General features: G+C 46.2%; 1 protein-coding gene across 4 annotated transcripts in view; it reads left to right on the top strand.

Moving 5' to 3' along the window:
• Positions 1-24,968, top strand: part of GRHL1 (grainyhead like transcription factor 1) — a 43,136-nt gene that overhangs the window by 8,084 nt on the left and 10,084 nt on the right. For 2 of the 4 annotated variants that reach the window (XM_065055942.1, XM_021293565.2), the window contains exons 4-10: positions 677-1,067; positions 1,852-1,928; positions 2,714-2,870; positions 3,365-3,476; positions 4,583-4,677; positions 16,899-17,057; positions 22,948-23,035. In XM_065055942.1, coding sequence (XP_064912014.1) covers positions 677-1,067; positions 1,852-1,928; positions 2,714-2,870; positions 3,365-3,476; positions 4,583-4,677; positions 16,899-17,057; positions 22,948-23,035 — 1,079 coding nt within the window. The remainder of the gene's footprint in view (positions 1-676; positions 1,068-1,851; positions 1,929-2,713; positions 2,871-3,364; positions 3,477-4,582; positions 4,678-16,898; positions 17,058-22,947; positions 23,036-24,968) is intronic. The other 2 variants (XM_065055944.1, XM_065055943.1) reach the window with 1 other exon arrangement.

Genomic DNA, 24,968 nt, shown 5'->3' with positions numbered 1-24,968 from the left:
GCTCACCAAGGGGATGGGAGAGTGTCAGAATTGGTGCAAAAGAGGGGGCAGGACAATGTTGTGGGAAGGGAGAAGGGGAGGGCAGGCAGACTCAGTGGCTGCTCGCTATGAGGTCAGCTCAGCCACAGGTCTGTGTTGTCCTGGCAGAAATGAGTGTGCTGGGGTGGAGAGCGTGAGGTTATGCAAACCACTCCAGGGAGTCTCGGTGTGGATTTTCTTGGGAGTTTGTGTGTGAAAGAGGAGTGTAATTTCCCTGTTAGTGTTTCCCAGGTGGCGTGCAGTCCTGGGGCAGAGGAGCAGCAGCCTTGCTCTCGGTCCTCTCCATCTGCCAAAGAGCAGTTTTATGGAGCTGCATGTGCTGATGCATGGTGGGAAGGGTCTTGAAGCTCTTGCTTTTGGGTGACTGTTTTCCAAACAGTGAGGATCTGGGCTGTGAACCCTCACCCTTTGCTCCAGGGTAGTTCATCTCTGAGGCAGGGTTGTTAGCAGTGGGTGAGGTTACTTTTTCTGAATGAGTTTCTCAGCTTTGCAGGTCAGGATTGAGCTGTTCTGCACAGGCAGGGGAGCTGGTATCAGCTGTCCCTGTCCAAAAGACTGAGAAGTATTTCTAGTTCTTGTTTAGTGAGAAAATCAGCTCTATAATTTATGCATTTTTTTTTTTCTTTGTCCCTTAAAGGAACAGCATCCCAAATGTGACAGAACAGTCGCTCATTTCTGCTGGAGAAAACAGGGTCCAGGTTCTGAAAAATGTGCCTTTCAATATTGTCCTTCCACACACACCCCAGATGGGCATGGACAAGAGAGGCCACCTCACAACTCCTGACACAACAGTCACCGTTTCGATTGCCACGATGCCCACCCATTCCATCAAAACGGAGACGCAGCCCCACGGCTTTGCAGTGGGCATCCCACCAAGCGTGTACCACCCCGAGCCCCCCGAGCGGGTGGTGGTCTTCGACAGGAACCTCAACCCCGACCAGTTCAGTTCCAACACCCAGCCTCAGAACTCCCAGAGGAGAACGCCGGACTCCACCTTCTCAGAGACTTTCAAGGAGGGTGTGCAAGAGGTACAAAGAGAGCCGGTTGCTGTGTGTGTGCATGTCTTGAGCTGGATGCAGAAATCCTGCTCTGTCTTAAATTGTTCTTGTTATGTGAGCCAGGAATCTGTCCAGTGACTTAGGAATGGAAGACTTTCTCAGAAAGATACATAAATATAACTTAGTAAATAAAACCTTCACAACATGAAATCGTTACCAGATCAAATGACTGATCTTACTAGTGACAGAGCCTTCAGCTTGCAGAATACGGAAATAGTTATCTTGATGCACAGCACAGGGCCAGGTTTTGCAAGAGTTGAACACTCTGCTGTGCCTTTGCAGGTACCGAAGCAAAGTGACTGTCTGTGAGCTTCCTTACTGCCAGTTTCTAGGTGTGGGGTGTGTCAGTGGAAAACAGTCTGTTTATTTTGGGGCCTTGGGTGAGAGGTAGACTTGGATGAAAACCCATGTTTTTTGTTTTATGGTATCAACTAAAAACAATAGAGTAACTGTGTTCTGAGTTTTTAAGCAACTCCTCAAGGAACTATGTAGTTATCCCCTTTTTTGAAATTTGGGGAAGCTTTAAAATATTGCCCCAAGCAGATTCAGAAGGCTTGTGAGATGTGCTTAGTTGACACTCGAAAGTTTTGGATTGAAACCCAGCTTAAGTGTCCTGTTTGCACAAACCAAAAATCAGTTGTTATCTGATGATCAATTTGCCTGCCAGAAGTTCTGTGGTAACAAGTATCTGTTTAATCTTGACTTTCCTTGTTGCTCCTGTGTTAATTGTTGTTTTGTTTTGTGTCTACCCCAGGTTTTCTTTCCTACTGAACTGAATCTCCGGATGGCCAACATGAATTCAGAAGATTACGTGTTTGACAGCATTTCTGGGTAATGCTTTAAGCCCTCTGCTTGCCCATATACCCCTTTTTCTCTTACAGTTGGCTTGTCCATGTGCTCATGGAGCAGTGCAGCTCACTCCCTTCTGTGCTGAGTGTCAGGCACTGGGAATGCTGTAGATCTCAAATCCACAACAGTGCCTGCTCATTTGAATTTGGGAGCTGAAAATCTTGCCTGTATCTTAAAGGGAAGCTACATGTAGGGTTGGAAATACCACCCTCTTTCAGTCCGTGTCCTTGTAACAACTCCGTGTCCCATGGGAAGGTGCAGTGTTGTCTGTGAGCTTTGCCGTGGTCTCAGAGCTGCCTTTCAGCTCTGTCCCTCTCCCTGTTGGAAACCTACAGCAGAAATGGGAAGGATGAAACTCATCTGAACTCCAAGGGAGGGGAATAATCTTGTTGTTTAGGTAGCTGCAGTTGGCCAAGAAGGAAGAGAAGACTGTGGCCACTGAATAGCTTATTAGCTTGTGAATTTTAATTTAATTGCTAATAGATACTTTTCCATGGGAGCAGCTTGCTCCTCTCAGCCTGAATAGGGTGCTTCCAGTCTTGCCTGCTGATGTATCTTGGGATTTAGCTTGCCAAGAACTTCTCTTAAGTGTTCATTCATGAAGGAAATGGTTGAAAAAGGGGCTCATCCTGTTTTCCTACTTCCTTGCCTGTTGGTGGCTTAGTGAGTCAGCTAACGACTTTGGAATTCTTCCAAATTAGATGTAGAACATTTAATCTGCTTTCCAGGAAAATGCTATAGCAATCACTGTTCTCTTCGCTCTGTAGGAATAACTTCGAATACACTCTGGAAGCCTCCAAGTCCCTCCGACAGAAGCCTGGGGACAGCACGATGACTTACCTGAATAAAGGTCAATTTTACCCGATCACACTGAAAGAAGTGAGCAGTAGTGAAGGAATCCACCACCCCATCAGTAAAGTCCGAGTGAGTGGCAGCTCTTGTGGCTCTTGGGAAAGAGGGTGTGTACAGCGGTAGCCTTAACTCTCCCAAAGTGCAGTAATCTAAACCAGAGCATCAGCGCTAAGGCCAGCTTACTGCCTCGTTTACGTCAATGCTCGTTCCTTTGCTGTCCACCTACTTCCAGACCAACCCATCCTGGCTCAATCTGTTAAGAAGTGGTGTCAGCACTTGTGTGAAGGTGATGCAACACCTGGAATGAGATCCTTGAGCTCCAGTGAGGAGAGCAGTTCTGCTCATCGCTGTTTATGACCCAGAAAGCGCTGCTGTCTGCCTTCCTGTTTGGCAGCGGGGTGCTGGGTACACTGTGGTGCGTCAAGTTGGAAAGCCTAAAGCAGAAAACCTGACACCAGGGAGAACTTCCAAAACAAATGTACTCTGTGGCCTTTTCTTTCACATGTTTGCATTTTGTTTTATTTATTTATTTATTTTTAATCTTACCCCTCTCTCTTTCCTTTCAGAGTGTCATCATGGTCGTGTTTGCTGAAGACAAAACAAGAGAAGATCAGCTCAGGCACTGGAAATACTGGCACTCAAGACAGCACACGGCCAAACAAAGATGCATTGACATAGGTAAGGAACACTGTCACTGCTGATGTCAAACTCCAAACCTAAGTTCTTGGCAAGGCTTGGTTTTTCTGCTAAAGCTTTGTTATTTTAAGGAAACTTTGGATCATGGTCTCTGCTATCCATAGCTTTGCTGAAAGCCTTTTAATTGGTTAGAACTAGTGCAGTAGTTAGTTTGGCTCATAAAAGAGACCGAGTTTTGAGGGTTTTGTTTGGCTGGTGAGCAGGCTGACTTCATGGTTTTGCATTGGGAGATCTAACACCCCGCTGCAAACTACAGTTGCTTTGGTATATCCTGGTGCTTGTAGCTAAACTGCAACTTAGAGACTCTCTGGCTATCCTAGATACTGTATTTCTTCAAAGGACAAGATCCTCATAGAAATAACACTAATGATCCTCCTTCCAACAATTTCGCTCACAACTGGTCTTTGGTATATGTTAAAAAAGAAAACACTCTGCAGATTTCCACTTGCCTCCAGACAAGGCTGGGGCTGGCTGACTTCCAGCCTTCTCTGGCTGAAGGCTGGGTTGTACTCCTAGTCCCTTCCTTCTGTGAATAAAAGCTGGGATTAATCATTTGGCACTTAAAGCAGACGCGCATGCAAATCTTTGTTTGTTATTGAAGGAGTTTTATTGAGAGCTTATGCCCTCGCCATACAGGGCAGAGTTTCCTGCACACAGCAGGCTATGGTGTGGGATGGGCGATGTTTGCGATGTCTGCCTTTCTTGCTGGAGTTTCTAGTTTGAAATTTCTGCCTAGTCCCAGGCTTTTTAATGATCCATTTTTAAGTATAGTTCAGCTTTTTCCTCGTGAGGGTGGTGAGGCACTGGCACAGGCTGCCCAGAGGAGCTGTGGATGCCCCATCTCTGGAAGTGTTCAAGGCCTGGTTGGATGGGGCCTTGGACAGCCTGGTCTAGTGGAAGGTGTCCATGCCAATGGCAGGGGGGTTGGAACTAGATCATCTTTAAGGTCCCTTCCAATGCAAACCATTCTGTGGTTCCTTTTCCCCCAAGGGGTTGCGGAGGAGTTGCAGTTTCTGGCTGCTTTGTGGGATTAAGGGCTCCAGATGGTATCCCTCTTCCTCTCTCTCATGCATCCTTCTTTCTAACAGCCGACTACAAGGAGAGCTTCAACACCATCAGTAACATTGAGGAGATCGCATACAATGCCATATCCTTCACTTGGGACATCAATGAGGAAGCAAAGGTATGTGACCATGATTATATTTCCTGTCCTTTTAGCAGATTCAGGGGCTGGGGGAAGGGAAGGGTGTGTGGCCTACCTGGTGATTAGCATGTAACAAGTTTGTTTACGCTCTTACATTAGGCAAAACCTTCTGGCTATTTCTTAAGAGGGTTTGCGTGTGCAACCATGGAGAGCTTTGCAACTGCTTTAAGGCTCTTGGCAGAACTGCCTACCTGACAGACAAGTACTGACAAAAGGAAGCATGAAGCGTTTCCAGGGCAGATGAAGCAGTGCTGGAGGTGTGACGGAGCGTAGCTGGGCTTGGCAGGGAGCACGGGCTCTCGGAGGATCCCGCCTGGAGGCGGAGGGCAGTTTCTGAGGGAATTAAAGCTGTGGCAGTGGGCTTGCTTGCAAAAGGGAGAGTAGCTGCTGCCATTGAGCTCCCAAAGCATGTGTTGCTGAAACTGTGGATCCCAACACCCAGTGACCTATTTCAAGTTAGAGCAGCCTCCTGGTGAACTCTGTTTTGATCTTGTTTCAGGACTGTGGGTGCTACGGTAGGTGTGTAAGTAGGGACAGCTACTCTAGCAAGTAGCTAACTGCAGCTATGAGAAGCTACTCTAGCTTTTGAAAAAGGCCCATGTATCTTTTTGGTGCCAGGTCACAGAGCAGAATCACCTCTGTTCCCAAGGCATGTCCCACCAGTTTGTTGCGGGAGTCAAAGTGCAGGAGTTTTCTTTGAAGAGTTTTGTTACTGCCTGCTTTGTTTTTTGTTTTTTGTTTTTTTTTTTTTTTAACAGAAAATACTTTCCTTCAGTTTTTGGAGGCTGGCTGTTCTGTTGCTAGTGTGTCATGTGCTAGTCACCACTGTCATGGGGAAAGCTCCTGGTGGCTACAGACTGCCACGTCTAGGCAGAGCCTAGCTTGGGGGATGCAGGAGCTCTGAGCAGAGAATGCAAAGCTCCTTCTCTGGAACCGTGTGTGCCACTGAGCTCTGCAGGAGACACGAGATGGTGTCACTGCACAGAGCTTGCTGTCTCCGTGAGCTTTGCTCTGTGCTGCGCAAAGGCTTTGGAGAACAGAGACAGGTAGGGGTTGTGTGGGGGCTGTTTTCAGCTCTGTGGGAGAAGTTTGGGGCACCTGGCAGGCAGCAGCAAGGAGCTGTGTGTGCTGCTGATGGAAGTGCTGCCTTGCTGCATGTGTGACATGGTGTTGGGCGCCAGCCTTCCCTGTTCGTCAGACTCTGCTACTGGATGTGGCTTCGGTCAGGTTGAGAGGGATGGCAGGGAGGACCTTATCAGCCGTCTAGCATCCTGCAGCGGGTGTGATTTATTTTTTTTTAAGCACGAAGCACGTTTGCTCTGTGAACAAACAGATGAAGCTTTGGAAGGGCTCTCAAAAGGAGGCAGTAAGTATTCCCCAAAAGGTATCCTGCTGCCATAGACAGTCTAACGTGGTCACATTCAAGGAGGTCTGGTAATCTGTGTCTTCAGGGTACTAAGGTCTTAAGGTTTGCACACAGGATTGGGTCATGCGGGCAGAAATGGCAATGATTTCAGGTCCCCAAGGAGTCAGAAGCACTTTGCATCTCTGCAGCTGTCTCTCTGCTGTCTGAGCCATGCTGCAGTGGTAGGGACAGGCTGCCAACCCAGGAGCAGGGCTGCCCCAAGGAAAGCCATCCCTTCCCACCGGCTGACAGAGCCCAGCCTTATGAAGCTGGTGCAGGTGGTCGTGTCCAAGCTGCTCTACAAACCCCTGAATGAGTAGCTTCAGTGATTGCAGATCCACAGGGAAGTTATGAATAGCAGCTTGTAAAGGTCTAAGGATTCTCAAGGTGGTATTTCAGCTTGGAGCAGAACTTCATGGAGTGAGGTGGTGCAGGAAGTCATGACCAAGACTGACTTTGTAGTTATATAGGCAAATTCACCTCCAGAGTCACAGTTTTAGTGCATGAGATCCATGTACTTTCAGTATTGGTTTGTATGAACCTTCAGAGGGGACTGCTGATACCAGGAGCACAAGCCTGGACTCCTGCGATATGTATCATATTAAGACAAAAATACTCTGGATTTCAGTGTTCAAAGAATTAGCATTTTTAACAAGTGCTCTCTGTATTTAAGCATTCATTTAACTTTATTTCTTTTCCTTGAGTATGCGTTTTGTCAATGGTTGGATTTCTCACCAGCAGAGCTGTAACTCTTTCTCAACTCCTGTGATCTTATCAGGAGCTGTGTGAGCCAATTTCAACAATTTTTATTGCATGGTTCATTTATCTTGCATGTGCTCTCTCTCTTTTGTTTTCCTTTTTTTTAAGTTTCCCACCCCCCAAACAATAGTCTTGAAGTATGTGAAGAGAGCAGGAAACAGAGCTGAGTTTCTGATGCTGCAGAAAATCTTCCACAGTAATAAACAGGGTCTTAATTTTTATGAACAGGAGTAGTGTTGCATAGATTACATATTTAACCAGCCAGCAACCCTTGATTATAATAAACTTGCTTCCCAAGCCCTGGAATTATTACCTGGACCAGAGCCAAATTATTCTTCTGGAGTTGCCACTTCTCCCTCTTGCTCCCAGTTTGCTGTTGGAATGGTTTGGTCCTGTGCAGAGGTATCCAACAGGAGGTGATGAAGCTCTGCATCTGGGATTTTTTATGTAATTACTCATCTAGGCACGCAGGGATTTGCCTGTGTGTTTGGTTTAAGGAAGAAATAGGGTATTATTATAAGAAGTTATCCTTAGCACCTCTGGGACCAGGTACTTGCCCTTCTTGTGCTGGTCCTCGTTGGGGAATGTACAGAGGTGTTGGACCTCTGCTACCTTGTCTGTGCAGGAGGGTGTCACCTGCTCCAGAGACTGCTTTGCCAATCCCTGTGGGGCGCTTTGGGGTTCTGTAAAAAACAGCTTTCTGGGGAAGAAACACTGTTTTTAGGTAATGTGAGCCATGTGCTCACTCTGTAGCAAGGAACACTGCAGCTGTGGTGTTGGGAGATGGAAAGGATGTTTGAGATGCCCACAGCAACCAGTATTTCCCAGTTTTGTTGCACTGGGAGAGCTGAGGGCAACGCCAGACACAGCTGGCAGGTCTGGCTCTGCGCAGATGGAGTTGTCAGCCAGTTGGCTGCATTGGTGTGCTCTTCGGGAGCCCATTCGTGTGGAAACCAGGAGCGTTTCATGCATGGCAGACACTTGCCATTTGGGGACCAGGTAGCGTCCATGGTTTTCAGAGCAAATACTGTGTGCTTCTTTCTGGCAGCTCCTCTCTGCCCTCTTCTGTTCCTTTGGGACATCACAAGAGAAGTGGCCACTTTATGGATTAGTGGTGGGCTAAATATTATGTGTTCAAGCTGGGAAAGGACCAGGGATCCAGAGCCCCCGTGCTCCGAGACAGCGAAGGCAGCCGAGGGTGGGGAGGATAAGGCAGACTGTCCTGAAGTGCTGCTCCTGAGACTGGGAGGAGAGCGAGGACAGAGCAGAAGGATGGACAGGAGATGTTGCGCAGTGGGGAGGTGGTGATTCTGGTGGGCTTCCAGGTGTGCATGTTAGAGATGGGGTCTGACCCCACCACCTGACAGATCACGGGAGGGGAAGAATGAGATGAGGAGGCAATAGTGCTTTGTGAGGAGAAAGGGGGAGAGGATGAACTGGGAAATCAGGTGATAAACTGGTGAGTTGTTGAATTGGATATTTAAGGAAGCCAGCAGAGCTACTCAGTCAGGAGCCATCCTGGTTGGGTGCAGGCATGGTCTGATGAGTCTGACGAAGATGTGTAGCTGATACACTCACTTACACGCAACAGGTAATGCTGGAGTTACCCTGGGGCTCATGGAGACTTCAAACAGTTTCCCACCCTGTCCCGGCTGTCTGCTGTGTTGGGCAGACAGTCAAGGTGGGGTTCTTCTCCTGTGAACAGCTTTCAGATGTCTGAACGCAAACTCGTCATCTTTCACTTGTATGACTTCATTAGGGTGTCTAGAGTTGGGATGGAGCTTTTTCTGGAGGTGCTTGCCCATCCTTGTTGACTGAGCAGGCTTGGCCATCTTTAAAATCAGGGCATTCTAAAGGTAGGGAGGAAGAATTTGTCCTTTCAGCCCTCTTTTATCAGCAAAAGCATTTGTAGGTCCAGTTCATGAGTTTTGGGGCTGGGAACCATCTCTTCCTAGGTCTGTACAACATGACCAGTTCTCTTTCTCTTAGTGGGTACCCACTTTCAATGAAAATTGCCAGTTCATGCACTATATTACATATTTCTTTTGAGTGTTTCCTGCTACTGTTCACGATGTTGGCTATTGTCCTGTTCTCTCTTGTTACCCGTTAGGCAGTGGAGCAAATTCCCTATCCCTTACCTTTGGCCTGGGGACATGGGCTGCTCTCAGGTTAGTGCCAGCTGAACAATCTGGACAGATCGGTTTCTCCTGGGTTAACTGGCTTTGCTGGATCCCGCTTTACTCAAACCCTGTCTGAGCTCCTGCTCCGTGGGGTGGGAGACTGGGGCCTCATGTCTGAGCAGGAACAGTGAAGATAAGAGCGTCTTTGCCCCATTTTTGTAATTCTGCCAGTGCAAGGACGCCACTGTTGTGCTGGGACATCCTTCCATACTTGCCAACAGGTCACATCTGAAACATAGTGTTACTGGAAGCAGCTTGCAGAGAAGGGCCCCCATGGAGGTCTTCTATCTCGCTTGCTTTAGGCTGGATGGTGGGACTGGAACCAAAAAAGGTGTCACTGCACATTAAGGGATCTATTGTCCTCCCACTCCTTCCCTCCACACACACACACCAAGGCATTGTAAGCAGGATGCTCTGTGTGAAAAGACCTTTTCTACTAAAAAGGGATACATAATGAGGGTGTAAGAGGGGCATTTAGAGATGGAGAATATTGTAATAGAAATTTTTGCTGTTCCCCTAATGGGTAGGTGCTGTGGTATCTCTCAAGTGACATCCTCAATGACAAAGCAATTAATGCTGTAATGCTGTTCTTTTTGTGTTATTGTTTTTGCTTTGTTTTTGTTGTTGTGTTTTGTTTTCTTTTTTTCTAAGAAAGGTGGAATGGTCTTGCATTAAACTAATTTGAGGCTAATGTGTGTTGACCTTTTGAAATAGCAGATTGGGCAATGAGGGTGGTCTTCTGCCAGATCCTCCTCTGTGGTAACTGCAATTCTTGAGCAGGATTTCTTTTGTTCCAATAAGCTCGATTTTTGGAGAGGGTGGATCTGTTGCTACAATTTGAAATAAGGCTGGGGTGTATACCACTGATACATTTTTAAGAGTTTATTAGTGTTAACTGTAGAAAGAATTTCAGCTTCTTTGATTAATGAATATCGCACACATTTATATGGATACCATTGTAATGAAGCAGCAGTCATATGCCTCATTAAAGAAGGTGTTGCCACCTTCAGCGGCACTGAGGAGGTACAGGTTTGGCTAGTTGGAAATGAAACTATGAAATGTGATGAGTCAAACATACTTAGAGGAAGGAGATTGGTTTGAAGCCAAGGCTGCAGACCACAAGTACTTTGAGGCACAAGTACACGCAGCCTTTAGAGCAGTGACATAGGAAAGTCACAGCAAGTGCTGCTTACCTGCCTCTTCAGGCAGGCCTCTCCCTACTCAGTCCTGCGTTTTCATAAAAACAAGCATGTGTTGCCCTTGATTTTAAGCTTTGCAAATTAGAAGCGGGTTTTCAACTGTGATTTTTCTTCAGGACTTGGTGCCCCGAACTCCACCATCTCTCTGGTCTTCCAACCACCTGTGAAGCTCACAATGTATTACCTAAAGCTGGAAGAAAAATCTTCCCAAAGGTAGCTCTGGTGTAGAGAAAACAGGGAGGTGACTTTTTTCCCCCTCTTCTCCATCCCTTTCATTCGTGATGGCAAAACTTTAAAACTTTTCAGCCATTTTTGTGCCTTTGTAAATGTAATTCTTTCAGGTTTGTGTTGGGTTTTTTTCCTTTTTTTTTTTTGGTTGTTTGTGTGTTTTGTTTGTTTTTTCTTGTTTGCTTTTGTTTTTGTTTAGGGTTTTTGGGTATGTTTAGGGTATGTTTAGGTTATTTAGTGAGTTGGTTTTGTTTGGTTTGGGGTGTGGTTTTTTGTTGTTGTGTTTGGTTTTAAACATTGCCAGTTTTGGGGGGCAAGCTGCTGCTTTTGCTTTCTTTCCAACCAACAAAAGCTGACACCTGGCCCTGTACCTTTATCTTATCAGAGCGTGGGGTGGGAGGAAGCCTCCGTAGGACTGGGAACCTCTATCCCTGGGTTTCCCACGTGTTCCCTGTATTTCCTTGCCTCAGAACAGGTTGGAATAACAATCAGCATTGCTCTTTGTGAGTAAGAATATGTATTTTCCTTTAATTACCATTCATTTTTGTTTTGTTGGTGGAGTGAACTCGCTAGGAGGATGTTCTCTTATCCGAGGCTGAGCCATATTTCCCACTCGGCGTTCCTTGACATGGTGTGGGACCCGTGGCGTGTTTTGTCAGTCACCCGAACTGGGTTTGGTAGATTTGGATGCAAACGAACTTCCCCAGGCTTCGAGCAGGAGGTGCTGGGTCTGGCTGAGCAGAGCTGGGAGGGACGGGGCCCTGCTGTACCTCTGCCAGACAACCCTTATTTGGAGCATCCGATCCCGAAGGCAGGAGCCGTCTGGGGAGCCCACAGGTGCATGAGTTGCCCAATTCTTTTTTATCACTCTTTCCTGGCTCGCCTCCTGCTGATGCAAAACCTGCGGTGCATGTGGGAGGTGAAGAAACGAATGTGAGAGCAGTAAGATTGGCCACCTCTCAGGTGATCTGTACCAAGCTTTTTTTTTTCCTCCCCTCCTCCTTTTAAAGACAGCGGAGCCTTCCCAGCGCTGCTCGCTTGGGACGTGCCGTGCCGGTTGTGTGCGGGCAGACCCGTGCCCGCCCTGCCTGCACCCCGAGCTGCCTGGCCGTGACCCAGTGCCCGTCCTGGGAGCCACGGTAGCTCAGCGGTGCCCATGGACGGGGGCTTGGGGCTGTGCTGCTGGGGTTTATAAGGCTGTTTGGGCTGGAGGTGGTTTGCATCCAGCCAGCTCACAGCACAGATGAAGGACATTAAGGCCTATCTTGTACACATCCATGTGGACAAATCTGTAGAAAAGACCCCCTTTTTTTTTCCCCTTTATGCTTATATTTGTCCAAGCCTTTAGAGAAACAGCATGCTTTCAGCACTTAAATAACAACCTTTGAGCTTCCGCGTAATTTTTCTTTAGTGGAGGGCTGATAAATGAGTTGTTTGTGGAATTTGGGCCTGGGGCTGCTCCTTCGGGTAGCCATTGAGGAGCGTGGTGACCGCATGGCCGCGTACCCCTGAATTGCATGGGCGCCTGTGGGATACCAAGCAACCTGGCAGCTGCCAGGCTTTGCACTGTCATTCCCGGGATTCCTGCTGGCAGCCGGGGTGGGGAGTGGCCATGTCCTGGCATTGGTGATAACTGTGAAGCTTCCAGCTCTTAAGTGTTGGATGGTGCATGTTGTGGTTCTCCAAGGGTGTCTTGTCCATATCCAAGTCCTTTTATTTAGGTCTGATGGATCCTTTACCTTATTTGTTCCTCTGGTTTTTAATCATCTGTTGTAGCCTCAAAGGCTCCTCTTCACATCAGTTTAGTTGAGTGTGTGTGTGGCCCTTTGTCCTGCAAAAAGTGAAAATAACACATATATTAAGTTGGCTGCCAGTAGGATGTGTGGTGGTGGGTCTGCAAGCCAGGCACTGCCTTTGTGTTGGGGAAATGGTCCCAGGACACACTGGAATTCCTTTGCCTGCTGTGTCTTGGGCAGAACATTGAAGTTATTTAGCCAAGATCAAGAAAAACAGTATCCAACTGCATTCCCTGGAATTGCAGTTTAACCTGTCCTTGATTGTTGTGTTGTGGGTTCCAGACTCTGTGTTCTATACAAACACAGTAATCCAAAATCAAAAGCATTTTGACAATTCTAAGTTGAATATAATATTAAAATGAGAGGCTTTGGCCTACTAGACTCCTAGAAGAGAGTGAAAGTTTTTATCTGAATTCTAAATAGAGAAATACCCAAAGGACTTGGATTATTGATGTCTTCGTCCTCTCAGTACAAAAATAAAATGGAGCATAAATAGGAGGAGGTGAATAATTAAATTTAGATATCTTCTATCGAAGCACAAGCCATGCGGAGCACGGCAATCAGACTGGAATAGTATCAAGTCCGTCTTTGTAGATTCTTATCCAGGAGGATGTACAAGACTTTGCACGGTGGGGACATTTGTTATGTGGCCATTGTGGCTCACCCGTGCCTGTGTTTGCTGGGGACTGGCCGGAGTTTGCGGTGCTGAGCTGCTGCCATTACCTGTGGCTGCCCCAGATGGTGTTGATGTGCACCTACATATTGTTCCTTGTCAGCTTAGCTTTGCAGTGAGTCAGAAGAGGCCGCACAAGGTGGCATTTCATCTGAAGTTGCTGCATATGTAACCTTTGCACTAATCAGAATTGCTGGCGCTTTTTGCGTGACAAAAGAGCATGGCGTCCAAGATAAACTGAGGGGAAGAGATCTGGGTATGCAAGCCTTCATTTTAAAAGAGGCATCTTTCATCTCGCTGACAGTGAGGTTCCTGCAGCGCTTTGATTGCCCTTTAATTATCCCTGCTTTTCCTGGTTTGTTTGAAAGGCAGATCTTGTTAGAAAAAGGTGCTGTGTGGAAAGAACTTGGCTGCCTCTGCTGCTTTTCCTTGAGGGCACACAGCAGAGCTGCTGGATTATTTTTTTTCTTCATTATTAAAATGGAAGATTGTTTCTCATAGATCTGGAGGTAGGCACGGTGTGTTTCTCCCGCATCAGGCGAGGAGGGGCACGAGTGGTTGGGTGTTTAGAGCAGACTGGGAAGTCGTGAGGTCTGGCCGCTTCCCACACTGACTTCCAGTGCGATCCTGGGGAGGTGCTTTATTCAATCCCTCTGCCTTGGGTCTTCCGCTGTGTGCGCTGCGCTGCTGCTCGTGTGCCCCAAAGGCTGCGGGAAACCCAGCCTGGAGCTGGGCAGAGGGGGCTCTGCGGGGGTCGGCGTGAAAATCGCCACATGTGGGGGCTCAGCAGCTCATACGAGCTCACAGCTTTCACGTCATTTGGTGTTTTATCTGAAACCCCACTGCCGTGCAGCCATTTGTCTCAATGAGAATCTCAGATTTCAGGAATAGTATTTTTTTAAAAAAAGGGCATGGAAAAAAAAGATCAACCAAAAAGAAAAGGAAAATAAAGCCTGGCTTTGGTTGGAGAGATAAGCCTGGAAATATGATTCAAATATAGACTAAATTGCCAAGCAAGCAAAATAACTTGAGAACAGGTTTCTAATCCTCTTAGAAATCTCAGTTTTTAAAAAAAGTCTGCCTAACTTTTGAGGGCTTGACTCACGTTTGTAAGCACTCAGGCTTGACAATGCTCTATTTTTAAGTGCTGTCTTTATGTTGAATCTTGGGAGGCAAGATGGATTTTTTTTTTTTCTTTAAAGTAACAACATCTTAATATAGCTGAGAATGCGGAACTGCCCTTAGAAAAATAGGTTGGACACATGAAAAGGAATCTTGCTCAGCAGGCTGAAGATGCAGAGCAACTTCTGTGGTTACGTTTTTCTTTCTTCTGGCAATTTTGGGGTGGGGATGTAGCTGGCACGATCACTTGGCCTTACGTTTCTTTTCTAAGGCAAATTAAGTTGTCCTGAACAAAAAGCAGCTGGCTTGAAACTGTTTTAGCCCAGACTGGAAAAGCTGTTCTCTAAGATGCTGTTTTTGTGGAAGTTAAGGCAGTTTTAGATTGCTCAAAAATATGAGTTACAGGATGGGTAGGGAGAAGTAGAGGATCCTTTTGAATGTATGAGCAGAAGGCAGGCTGGCTCTCTGCTTCAGAGAGGTGATTAGGTTTTAGTTGCCATCTTCTTCCCTGGGTCCCAAAGACTTGAATGGCATGAAAATGAAGTCAGCTGCTTAAAACCAAAGCTAATCAAATGAGGAGACTCTGAAGTAGGAGGATAATCTTTGTCATCTGACTAGCAATCCTGAGTTCCCATGGGATACCCACGCAGCTCTGCTGCCCTGGCATGTGTCTCTTGTGCTGGGACTGGCACTTCTACCTCCAGCCCAGAGTGCTGTGTGGCTGCTAAATGTGAAAACTGAAGACAGAGACCTGAATTAATCCGGTAAAGAGGCGACACCGCTTGCTAGGGAGCTGGTGGTTGATGCTGCACATCGAGTCCGCTGGTGTAAAACTCAAAATGAGGGATTTCACAGAAGTTTTAAGGCTGTAGTGGACCTGCTGACATGGCTGCTCGGGCATCTTTTCCTGAAGAACGCGGTCACTTCTTCGTACGGGCATGAGAGTTGTTTACGAATATTCAGTATGGGTAAATAAATTTGAAATTAAAATTTAAAATGTAAAAATATGCAAACAGCAGAGCTGAGACTCCTTTTTAAAAATAAAACCCCTGCTCAGAGTACACAATTATTCATGCTGTGCACACATCTGATTACCTGGCTCCGAAGTGGGTGAAAGCAGCTCTTCACACTCCTGGAAGCTTTCCCTGGGTGTGCCAGTGCTGAAGGCAGCAGAAAGGGAAGGGGGCGGATAAAAGCCAGCAAAGCCATCGCTTGGGTTAGTCTGGGAAAGATGAGGAAGAGCTTATTTTATAATAATTTTCCTGGCTGTGATTTGGGGTGTATTTAATGCTTTCCAAAAACTTGCTGTGGAGGGACGTGGGTTGTTTCATGCTTTCCGGTGTCCCTTTGCAGGGACCCGCAGGGACATGTCAGCTCTGTGGGACGGGGTGTGTGTGCAGGGGAACGATGGGGACTTTGCTGAGCTGGAGTGCGGGCAGCTGCTGCTCACAGGGGCTGCAAGAAGTTGTGCGTAAATCTCAAACATTTCAACAAATTATTCGGAGATAAGATGTTTAGTTCTTCCCCAGCCTTTGATACAATTGTTACATATATAGGGGGAAAAAATGTTTGTGTCCTTAATCTAGTGATAGTCATTTCCATTTCCCCTCTTTTGTTAAAACCAGTAAAGGATGTTGCAGCGTCTGTGTCGAGAAGCCCAGTGACAAGCACTTTGCAAAGCCACAAATCTAACCCAAACCCATAAGGTTTTCAAAACCTACCTCGAGATTTTGCAGCTCCAGGACAGCTCCGGGAGGTGGCACTAACGCACCACACAGCTCGTAGTAATCACAGAATTAGTAAGTGATCAGTAGTGGGATAGTACTCAGTATTCCTGAGTACTCCTGTGGAATCTCTGGCAAGGTGCTTCTGAGACCTTGATTATTTTAATTTTTTATTTTAAACAGCAGGTTCCCAGCTTTTATTCTTGAGGTGGAGATGAGCTATTGCAGGTCTTCATAGCTCATAAATTCCTGGTAATTAATTGTTTCAACTTTTTCTGAGACATGCTGATGATGGGGATCGTGTCTGGAGAAAAGCCTGGCACACAGCAAGCCTGTGTCTGGATACAAAGTATTCTGGTCTGTCTGTTCATATCCACAAAAGGATGTTTCTTCCTTCTGGGAAGGACTTTGCATTGGACTTATTCTCTGGTTGTGATGTTTTTTAGGCAGTTACAAAAATGAAGTTAGATGTGTCTGAAATCTTAATTGATTTTCTCCATGATGTTCAAAATAGTGTTAATCTTTTAAGTGCAAAGCCCAGAAACTCTTTCACTGAAATAATGGCATTATCCCTGTGTTTAAAGATAATGTGTTGCCTAATTTTTTTAAAAAGCTTTACATATCATTTACGAAAAGAAATGACAACAAAAAGCCAAGTAGTTTCAAGCATAAGCTGTGCTTACAGCAGCTTATGTAAAACTCATGGAAAGCTTTAACTTGCCCAAAGTAACATTCATTTTTCAAACATGGTTGTGTTTATGCCAAGATGATAAAACACTGGGCAGTGAGGACTGGATGTAGAAGAATTCCTGTTGCTAAAAGTCTGATGATATTTGAGATCTGTTGGGTGGAAATATCTGGAAGAGATGGGTGGAGGCTTCATAAGGTTTGGAGAGTTTGAAATTCATTCTGAACAAAGTGGCTTTGCCCCCTGTAATGGTTCATATAAAGAATTAAGAATGTTGTATCGCTTTTTGGGGATTTTATTTGATTTCTCTGGAGACATTCCTGCTTGTAGCAGTGAGGACCAGCGTTCAGCTCTCACCCAACAGTCCCTTGCCCAGCGGCCGGGAGTCTGTGTGTCACTGACGGGCGCTGCTTTCCCCTTCCGCAGGTGTTCATCTCTGTGAACTGCCTCAGCACGGATTTCTCCTCTCAGAAGGGTGTTAAAGGCCTGCCCTTGAATCTTCAGATCGACACCTACAGCTACAACAACAGGAGTAACAAACCTGTCCACAGAGCCTACTGCCAGATTAAAGTCTTCTGCGACAAGGTAAGGTTGGGTCAATGTGGCAGTGACCTTTCAGGAAAGGCTGTTGCACAGCTTAGCAGAGTTGTTGTGGTTTGTGCGGGTTTTTTTTTGGGGTTTTGTTTTGTTTTAAATCTGATTTTGTAAGTGCTGTTTTGGCTCTGCAAACTCCTGCCTGTGTTCAGCCTTTGCAAGGAGAAAAATTTCAACCCCTTCTGCTTGGCTCATAGATGTTATGATGACCTCAGATAAATTTGCTGCTCTCGAAATGCTGGAGCACTGAGAAGCGTTCCTGAGCATTGACTTTGGAGAAAGGTCAATCTGGGAGAAGATTGTCAGTGCTCCAGACACTGGAAAGTCCTGCAGAGTGCCTTCAGCAGGAGAGATCAGTGCAATTGATTGGAGCAAGTGCAGGCGTGTCTTTTTGCCCAAGTTATGTTGTGCTGGTCCTTTTAAATTTCTTTTTGTGTTCTTACTGCATTTGTTCTTAAAAACAAACAAAAAAACCTCCAAAAACAACAACAACAAACTGACCAAACACAAAACCAACCAACCAAAGAAAAAACCCACAAACCAAAACAAACAACTTCCGCATCTTGTGAACAGAAAATGTTTGTTTTCATTGTGCCACTGTTTTATACAGCAGTATAACCAAGCCCATTTACAGGTAGGGTGAGTGCTGTAATTAACTGCTCTACCTAATGCATTTATCACAGAGAATTAACACCTTTCCCAAAGCACTGCTCACCAGAAGCTGTGAAAGCAGCATAGCAGGACCTGAGCAGAAAGCAGTTGTAAAAGCTTAACTGGGTTTGCAAAGAAAGGACATTTCCTGATCTTTGTCATGTGTGCCTGCCTGAACAATCTTTTGAAGGACTAGAGCAAGTAATGTGCAATGTTGCTGTTTCCAGAGTGACTCAGAGCTTTCTAGACTGGGATAAATGCTGCCTGGACTTCCCCAGTCCTCCTTTTGATTTCTGTAAGCAACACAGGCATCCTATTTTGCTGGCATCCTGCTTGACTCTTGTTCTTTGCATCCAGACTCCCTCTTCATAGCACTCCCTCTTCTTTGGGAGTGATATCTTGAACACCTCCCTGCAGCTGCAGGTCTGAGATGGGCTTGTGCTACCCACTCTTTGAGTTCTGTGCTGGCTTTGCACCGTCACATACTGTGTGGTTTTGCCTTGTTGTCATCCCCCAGGACACTGTTGCAAAGATTAATCTGTGCCATTGATCTGCCTCCATTTACCTCCCAAGAGATGAGCCCTCCACAATCTGCCTCTGCTGTAGCGCCCCATTGACCCATCCTGCCACGTTTTGTTGTCCATCTATATGCTTTTGAATAGGCCCTTCTGCTTGCCTGCAAGGTTGGGAGAACCTGCCTGTAGCTGCCTGCCAGTGTAAACTTAGTCAGTCATCATCCTTCAGGTGCCTCCTGAGATGACTCCTTGTCCTGGTTTTGTTAAAAACAAGTTTCTCTTTTAGTGAATTTGCCTGTCAGCTAAAGCCTTCATATTAACCGCATTTTCCTGGAGAACCAGACACATGTTTTGGTAAACCTAGCAATGGAATGCAAACTTATCGATAAGCACAGATGGACATCTCGCGAGAGGGGCGACGAGAAAACGGTGACCAAGAAACTGACCAACTGTGTATAACATTCTGTTCACGTGAATACTTCATATAAAAGTGGGAGATCACGAGGATCTCGTCCCTTTTTGCCGTTTCCCTTTTCCTTATGGCTGACATTAGTAGAGGACCTTGCTAGTCGTCCCTGCAAACTGAGGCCTAGTGAGAGACTGAATCCAGCTCCGGTTGGCTGCAGAGTCCAGTCCAGGACTTCAGGTGCCGGCTCTGCAGTTGCTGAGACTTTCAAGATTGGTTTTGTATATTTTGTATATTTTCTCTATTTTTATTAGTATCATTAGTAAAACATCTTTAATTTTTTCCAACTCTCTTCTCTCTGTCCTTCTTTTCCTCCCGATCGCCTCTCCTTAGTGGGAAAGGGGGAGAGGGAGGGGCAAAAGGGGAAAGGTGGTGGGGAGAGAGGAGGTTAACAATACATCTGCCAGGGTTTTATTGTCACCCTGCAATCAAAACCCTCGACACTCCTGTTGTGATGATTTCTGCGAAGAATTTACTAGGGTCTTAACAAATGTTCTCCAGAGTATCCTAAAGGCTTGCCAGTGAGCCCAAGAGCCTTGGGTCTCATGGGCTTTTTTCAGGCCTTCCCCCCCCACCCCTTTTTTTTTTACCTCTAAAATGAGATGAAGGCAAGTGTGTCATCTAAAGCTCTTCTATTATCTGGGAGTCTTGTGTGTTATCAATCTATGTTCTCTACAATACCAGTGAGTATAGACTTGCTGCAGGGAACAGAGGTTCTTTTACTCATAAATTGTCCAGTCAATTACTGACACTGTGCTGAAGCTACTGACAAGCTAATAAGACAAACTGGCTAATAAAAGGGCAGATGTGTAGTCAGTGTGTGGCTTAAAGGAGATCTTTTGAGTCTATACCATAAATTTCAGCAAATCTCTTAGTATAGTAATGCCAGTGATCTTCTATTTTCCTTTGGGATTTTGACCTTTCTTTCTGCTTTATTCCTCCAGATACTTTGCAAATTGGACCTGAATTAAAAGGGGAGGGAGGGGGAAAAGATTACTTTATTTAATCTGACTGTTGTTCATTCTGTGAACATGCAGTCAGTGTGAGGTTGGTGCCTTGTGATTCTGCAATTTGCATTTATAGAAATGGTGTTGAAGTTTGCTGCCTTTCAGGTCCATGCTGGGTCTGGCAATGAGAGCTGGGGGCAGAGCCCGACAAGCTGAATACTGTTTGTCACTTAATTGAATTAAACTGTGTTCTCAAAGGCTTCTTTGAGCCTCTGGGCAAGTGCTCCTGTGAGCAGACAGCTGCAGGTACTGACTCGTAGGCCCCAACACTGGCCACTGTCTCCAGGGTCCAATAAGAGCATTGGCATTTTAGAAAAAGCACCCATTTTTTGCCCTGCTTTGAACCTTGGGTAATCAAGCAGCTGGTCTTGAATTGTTTACAGGACCATCGTTACTATAGAATCCACACGTATTACTGTCCTTAATGTGTTTGTCCTCCTGTGGCCACTCTTACCTGTAGAAGTGCTGTTATCCACGTTGTCTTTGTGGAGCGCCAAGTCTATACTGTAGAGGCCTGTTGGAAAAAACACCACAAAATGACAATGCTGTGGCCACCTAACAGGGACAGGCAGCGCTGTGTCGGTCCCCTCTGTTCTTTTGCTTGTTATGGCTGTGCTTGCATTGCCTGAACTGACCTTGAACCTGGACACTGGCTGGCTGTCATCTGCTGCCTCTTTTTTTGTGTGTGCTCTTCGCAGGGAGGTGCTTCAGTGCTCTGATCATCTTTGCGGTCCTTCTCTGGACTTGCTCCAACAGGTCCATGTCCTTATGTTACGGGCTGTAAAGCTGGACACAGTGCTGAAGGTGGGTTGTCATGAGAGTGGAGAAGATGGGGAGTATCGTCTCCCTCAACCTGCTGGTCGTGGTTCATGTGCAGCCCAGGATATGGTTGGATTTCTGGGCTAGGAGTGCACATTGCTGGGTTCTGTCCAATATTTTGCCTACCAGTATCCCCGGCAGCTTGGCCACTGGGACCTCAGGGCAGAGGAAGAGCTTGAACACCTTGTGCACGGAGTGCCAGAGCTGCACCCAGCACGAGAGGGGGTGCGGAGCAGCGCCCCATGCCCAGAGCACACCCAACCAGCACAGCCCCAGTGCAGAAGCCAGGAGTCCCACAGTGTCATGAAGGGTCCGGATCCCAGTGTGTTGTGACTCAGTGTTGCATCCTTTCCCTGCATCTTTGTTGCTTAGCAAATACATCATGTTTGTGGAACAGAGGGATGGCAGCTCTCCCCAAAGGGCTGCTTCCCTTTCTCAGCCCAAGAATGTCTTACAAAGCTGGAGACTTTGAGGGAAAGAACAAGAGCAAAAAAAAACAAAAACAAAAACCAAAAAGCCCTTAACGTACAGACAAGAGGATGAAGTCTTTCTTTTCAGACAGTAGGCTGTTCCTTAGGTGATGAAGTTGGGAAAACCTCTTTCTTACAATCCCATTTATTCCATGATTGCAGAATACAGGATTGCCGGTGTCTTGTCTTTAAAAGTATCTGGTCCTGGTTGTCACTGAGCTTCGCTGGCAAGGCAGAAAAGCCTGTTATCAGGACATAGCTTTCTTTTTTTTATGTGGCATTTAAGATGTGTTTACCTAGGCCCCTGTAGCCTGGAACAAGTTGACTTTCAAGCAGAGCTCTGGCTGCAGGTATGGGAGGGCAGAGGTTTTCTCAAAACATGTACTCTGGATGGATTAGCACGTTCTTCACAAGCAAGCAGGTGCCGTTCCCTGTAGCACAGTGTTTGAGTAGCAGAATTCTATTATTGCTGTGTGAAAGGTAGAACATGGGGCTGGAGCCAAATCTGGTCTTTCTTCTGTCAAGCTGAGATCTTGCGACTGTTCTGGTAAGGGAAGTCGCAGTGTGATGCAGGTCCAGCTGTGCTGAGGTTTAGGTGGGATGTCTTTGCTGTAGTGAGCTGTATCAGATTTACAGAGTCAAGCAAAGCTGCCAATGGCTGTGTCTTCATTAGTAATTTTTTCTCTTTTTCACAGCAGTTGCCTGAAGCTGCTTGTGTCCCTTCTGTTAGGTGGGAAAAAAGGTGATACCTAAATGTTAAAGCACATCAAATATTTAGGCTCATTTTCCTTTTTATCACTAGTGCAGACATGCCCACTGCTATCTAGCAGGCACAGGCGTCCTGCTGTCTGTAGGGTATTGATTTACTGTGAGGCTGGGATGGCTGTTGCCTTTCTCCTGTTCTGGGCTTTAGGCACCATTTTCCACCCCATTGCCATGTGGTTTTTAGCATCTCATTTGCCATAACTAATCTAGTCTCCTCCAGCACTGTGTAAGGATGTGGGTATGTTTTGGCAGCTTTACAGGGATGGGAATGAGACATAGTGGCTTCCTGTGGCCAGATAACTGTTGCCTCTTACCCTGCTTTGCAGGAGCCTGTTGGGAGACAGGTAGAACACCAGTGATCTGGTGGTAGCACCAGGACTGAGTGTTGGGGATCTACTGTGGGATTGTCACCTTGTGCAACTGGCAACATGACATCCCTGCCTTAAACCATGGTTGGGTAGGTCTGGGCACAGCTAGAGGAGTGAACACAATTCCAATACAAACCTTCTTCCTTCCTTCTCTCTCTCTCCATCGCAGCTGCCTTCACCTTACAGAAAATAGTTCTCTCCTCACTGCTGCTTGGTTTGAAGGGCCAGGAACCGTGGCAAGGGTCTGGTTAGGTATCTGTGGATTCCCCCATAGCCTGACCCCTAGAAAAAGAGAAGTAGTACCACCAGTTTCAGGATTCAACTTGAGATCTGTGAAGGCTGGTGTAACTGCTGCAGGCTCCATGTGCAACTGTCAGGGTGGTATTTTGTGCTTGGTGAATCCACGTTTGGCTCGGTCTTAATAGATCAGGATTTAATGATGATCTAGTGAACTCTTAAACTGCAAGTTTTTATTGTTTTATACAGTTCAGTTGTATTTTATCTCACACTTCGTACTATTGTTATTGCTGTGGGTGTCTTTTGTCATCATGTCCCCATCTGACTTGAAAGAAAAGCAAGTGTTTGCATCTTGCATATGATTGTTTGATTTCATTAGATGACAGGACTTGAAAGTAAACACTGGGCAGACCTCAAAGTTGGCACACTCTGGCAAACCTGCAGCTTGGGTATGGTGAAGCTGACCTCCACAAACACAGATCTGGAAGAATGAGTGTTCCTGCCTCTGCAGCTGAAAAAAAACAAACCAACCTAAAAAAGACTTCCTCTCTCTCCCCATTCCCCTTAATCTCTTGTCTGGCAGGGAGCAGAGAGGAAGATCAGGGATGAAGAGCGAAAGCAAAGCAAGAGAAAAGGCAAGTGCACTGACCCCAGCTCTCAGTTGAATGCCTGTAAGTAGAAATTATTCCATTGGTATTTTAAGTATTAGATCTCATTTTGGTTACAAATAACTTGCACAGTAGAACTTTCCAAAGTCAATTTTTATCCCCTATGGAACAGTGTGTGTTTTAAGCAGTTGCTTATGGAGTAATTGTGTTGTGCAACATACCGAACCACTTAGTACTTCACTTCTACCTAGTTCTTTCTGTCCAAGATGGGGTCCTGCCATGTTTTCCATCAGGTATGGTCTTTAGTAGTTGAAATAACAGGGTGAGTGTGTGATTTGTATCTTTTTTTTTTTTTTGGGGGGGGGGGGGGGGGGGGCACTGCTGGAGCCCCTGCAGTGAGTACTGAAGCTGTTCCAAGTGTTCCAGCTTGCTCCTAAACTTAGGCTTTAACTTAGGTTAAAAATGTGTTAATAACTGTGCAGCAAGGTGGTGGCAGCCTTGGGACTGAGCCTCCCGCCTCCCAGCCTTACGCTCATTCTTCTGGAGCAAAGTGTTTCATAGTAAGGAATTTCAGTAGAAGTTGTGAAGGATGTGAAGTCCTCAGCACTTGTAGTGTGTAACGGCTGTGGAGCTGCTTCCAGCTGAGCATCTCTCTTTTAATTGCTGCAGATCCTGTGTTTGAATGACTAGTTATTGACCAGCAGAGCTGCTCAGAGGAAAATGTATCTCCCAGCTCTTCCTTTGCACGAGGCAGGTGTGTGCTCTGCTCGGTGTGCTTGTCAGAGCCATGCTATTAACAGTCCAACTGGTTCAACAAGCATGAGCCTCACGGCTTGCTGGGCAGGATTTTCCTGACACAGCAGGTACAGGTTGCTGGAGCAGCTTCAGACGAAGATTACGCTATGAGGGAACCCATTTGCTCAAGGGCAGTTGCAGAAAGGGTGGTTGTTGGTTGTGGTGTGGGTTTGTTTTTGTGGGGGTTTTTTGTTGTTTTTCCAAAGTACACGGTGAAAGGTAGGTTTAGCACACTGTTAGCATTTCACAAGTGTAGTAGCCCCAGCGCTTCCAGAAGATTACTGCATGCAGCCCTTTGCGTAATAGCTGGAAAGTGCAAACAGTTTCAACACAGATTTCCAAGATCTTATGTTTTGACAAAAGCTGCTTTCCAGTGTGAATTTCCTAGGTTTGCCCTTAGCCTGATGTGACCTTTATTTTCCTGGAAAGTACAATCCATTGCTGTATAGTTCTTGTGTGGGAAGTTTTTGATAGTTTTAAGCCATAGGCTGTTATACACACCTCCAAGATCACAAATGCCATGTGTACATGGACTTGTCACCAGCAGAAATAGTTTGTGTAGTTTGTGACTTCTGGACAAAGTTATTTTCTACAGGGATTGAGCAATCTTTAAAAACATCTGTTTTGGAAGGGGGAAAAAAAGTATATTTTTCCGCTGGGGACATGAACTAAAATGTTTTGCTTGCACTTGTTTTGACCCAATGTTTCCATGTGCTAAACTGAGTGGAAGTCTTCAGCTGTGGCCAGTTTGAAATGAACGTGTCTGAAGGGCAGTTTAAGGCACCTCCTGCCTCACTCTCTCCCAGATGGGTCTTTCTAGGTGAAGTCTGTCCCCTTGGTGGCTTGTGTCGCATCAGCTGGTGTGTGGTGAGAGCCCAAAAGCTCTGTTGGAGACAGTGCTGGTCCTGGTGGGGGATGAACTGAGACCTGGCAGCTTGAAGTGACCAGTATGAACAAGGAGATGAACAAAAATACAAAACTTGAAAGGACGGAATTGAAATGTTTCTTGCAAGATGCTGTATTTAGAGTTAGGGTAGTTGTACCACCTCCGTAGTGCAACGGTGCTTCTGTGGTGTTGCCTCTTAGAGAGGCTCCCAACTGGAACCATGTGGGTTGCAGGTTGTCTCTGTCTTCTTTCCTGGTATCGGAAATCCAGCACTCTTTTGAGTGAACTGACAGGGAGAAGAGGGGCCTTGGACTG

The sequence above is a fragment of the Columba livia genome, chromosome 3 (assembly GCF_036013475.1).
Source record: "Columba livia isolate bColLiv1 breed racing homer chromosome 3, bColLiv1.pat.W.v2, whole genome shotgun sequence".
Taxonomy (NCBI): domain Eukaryota; kingdom Metazoa; phylum Chordata; class Aves; order Columbiformes; family Columbidae; genus Columba; species Columba livia.
This window is presented reverse-complemented; position numbering and strand designations above follow the sequence as displayed.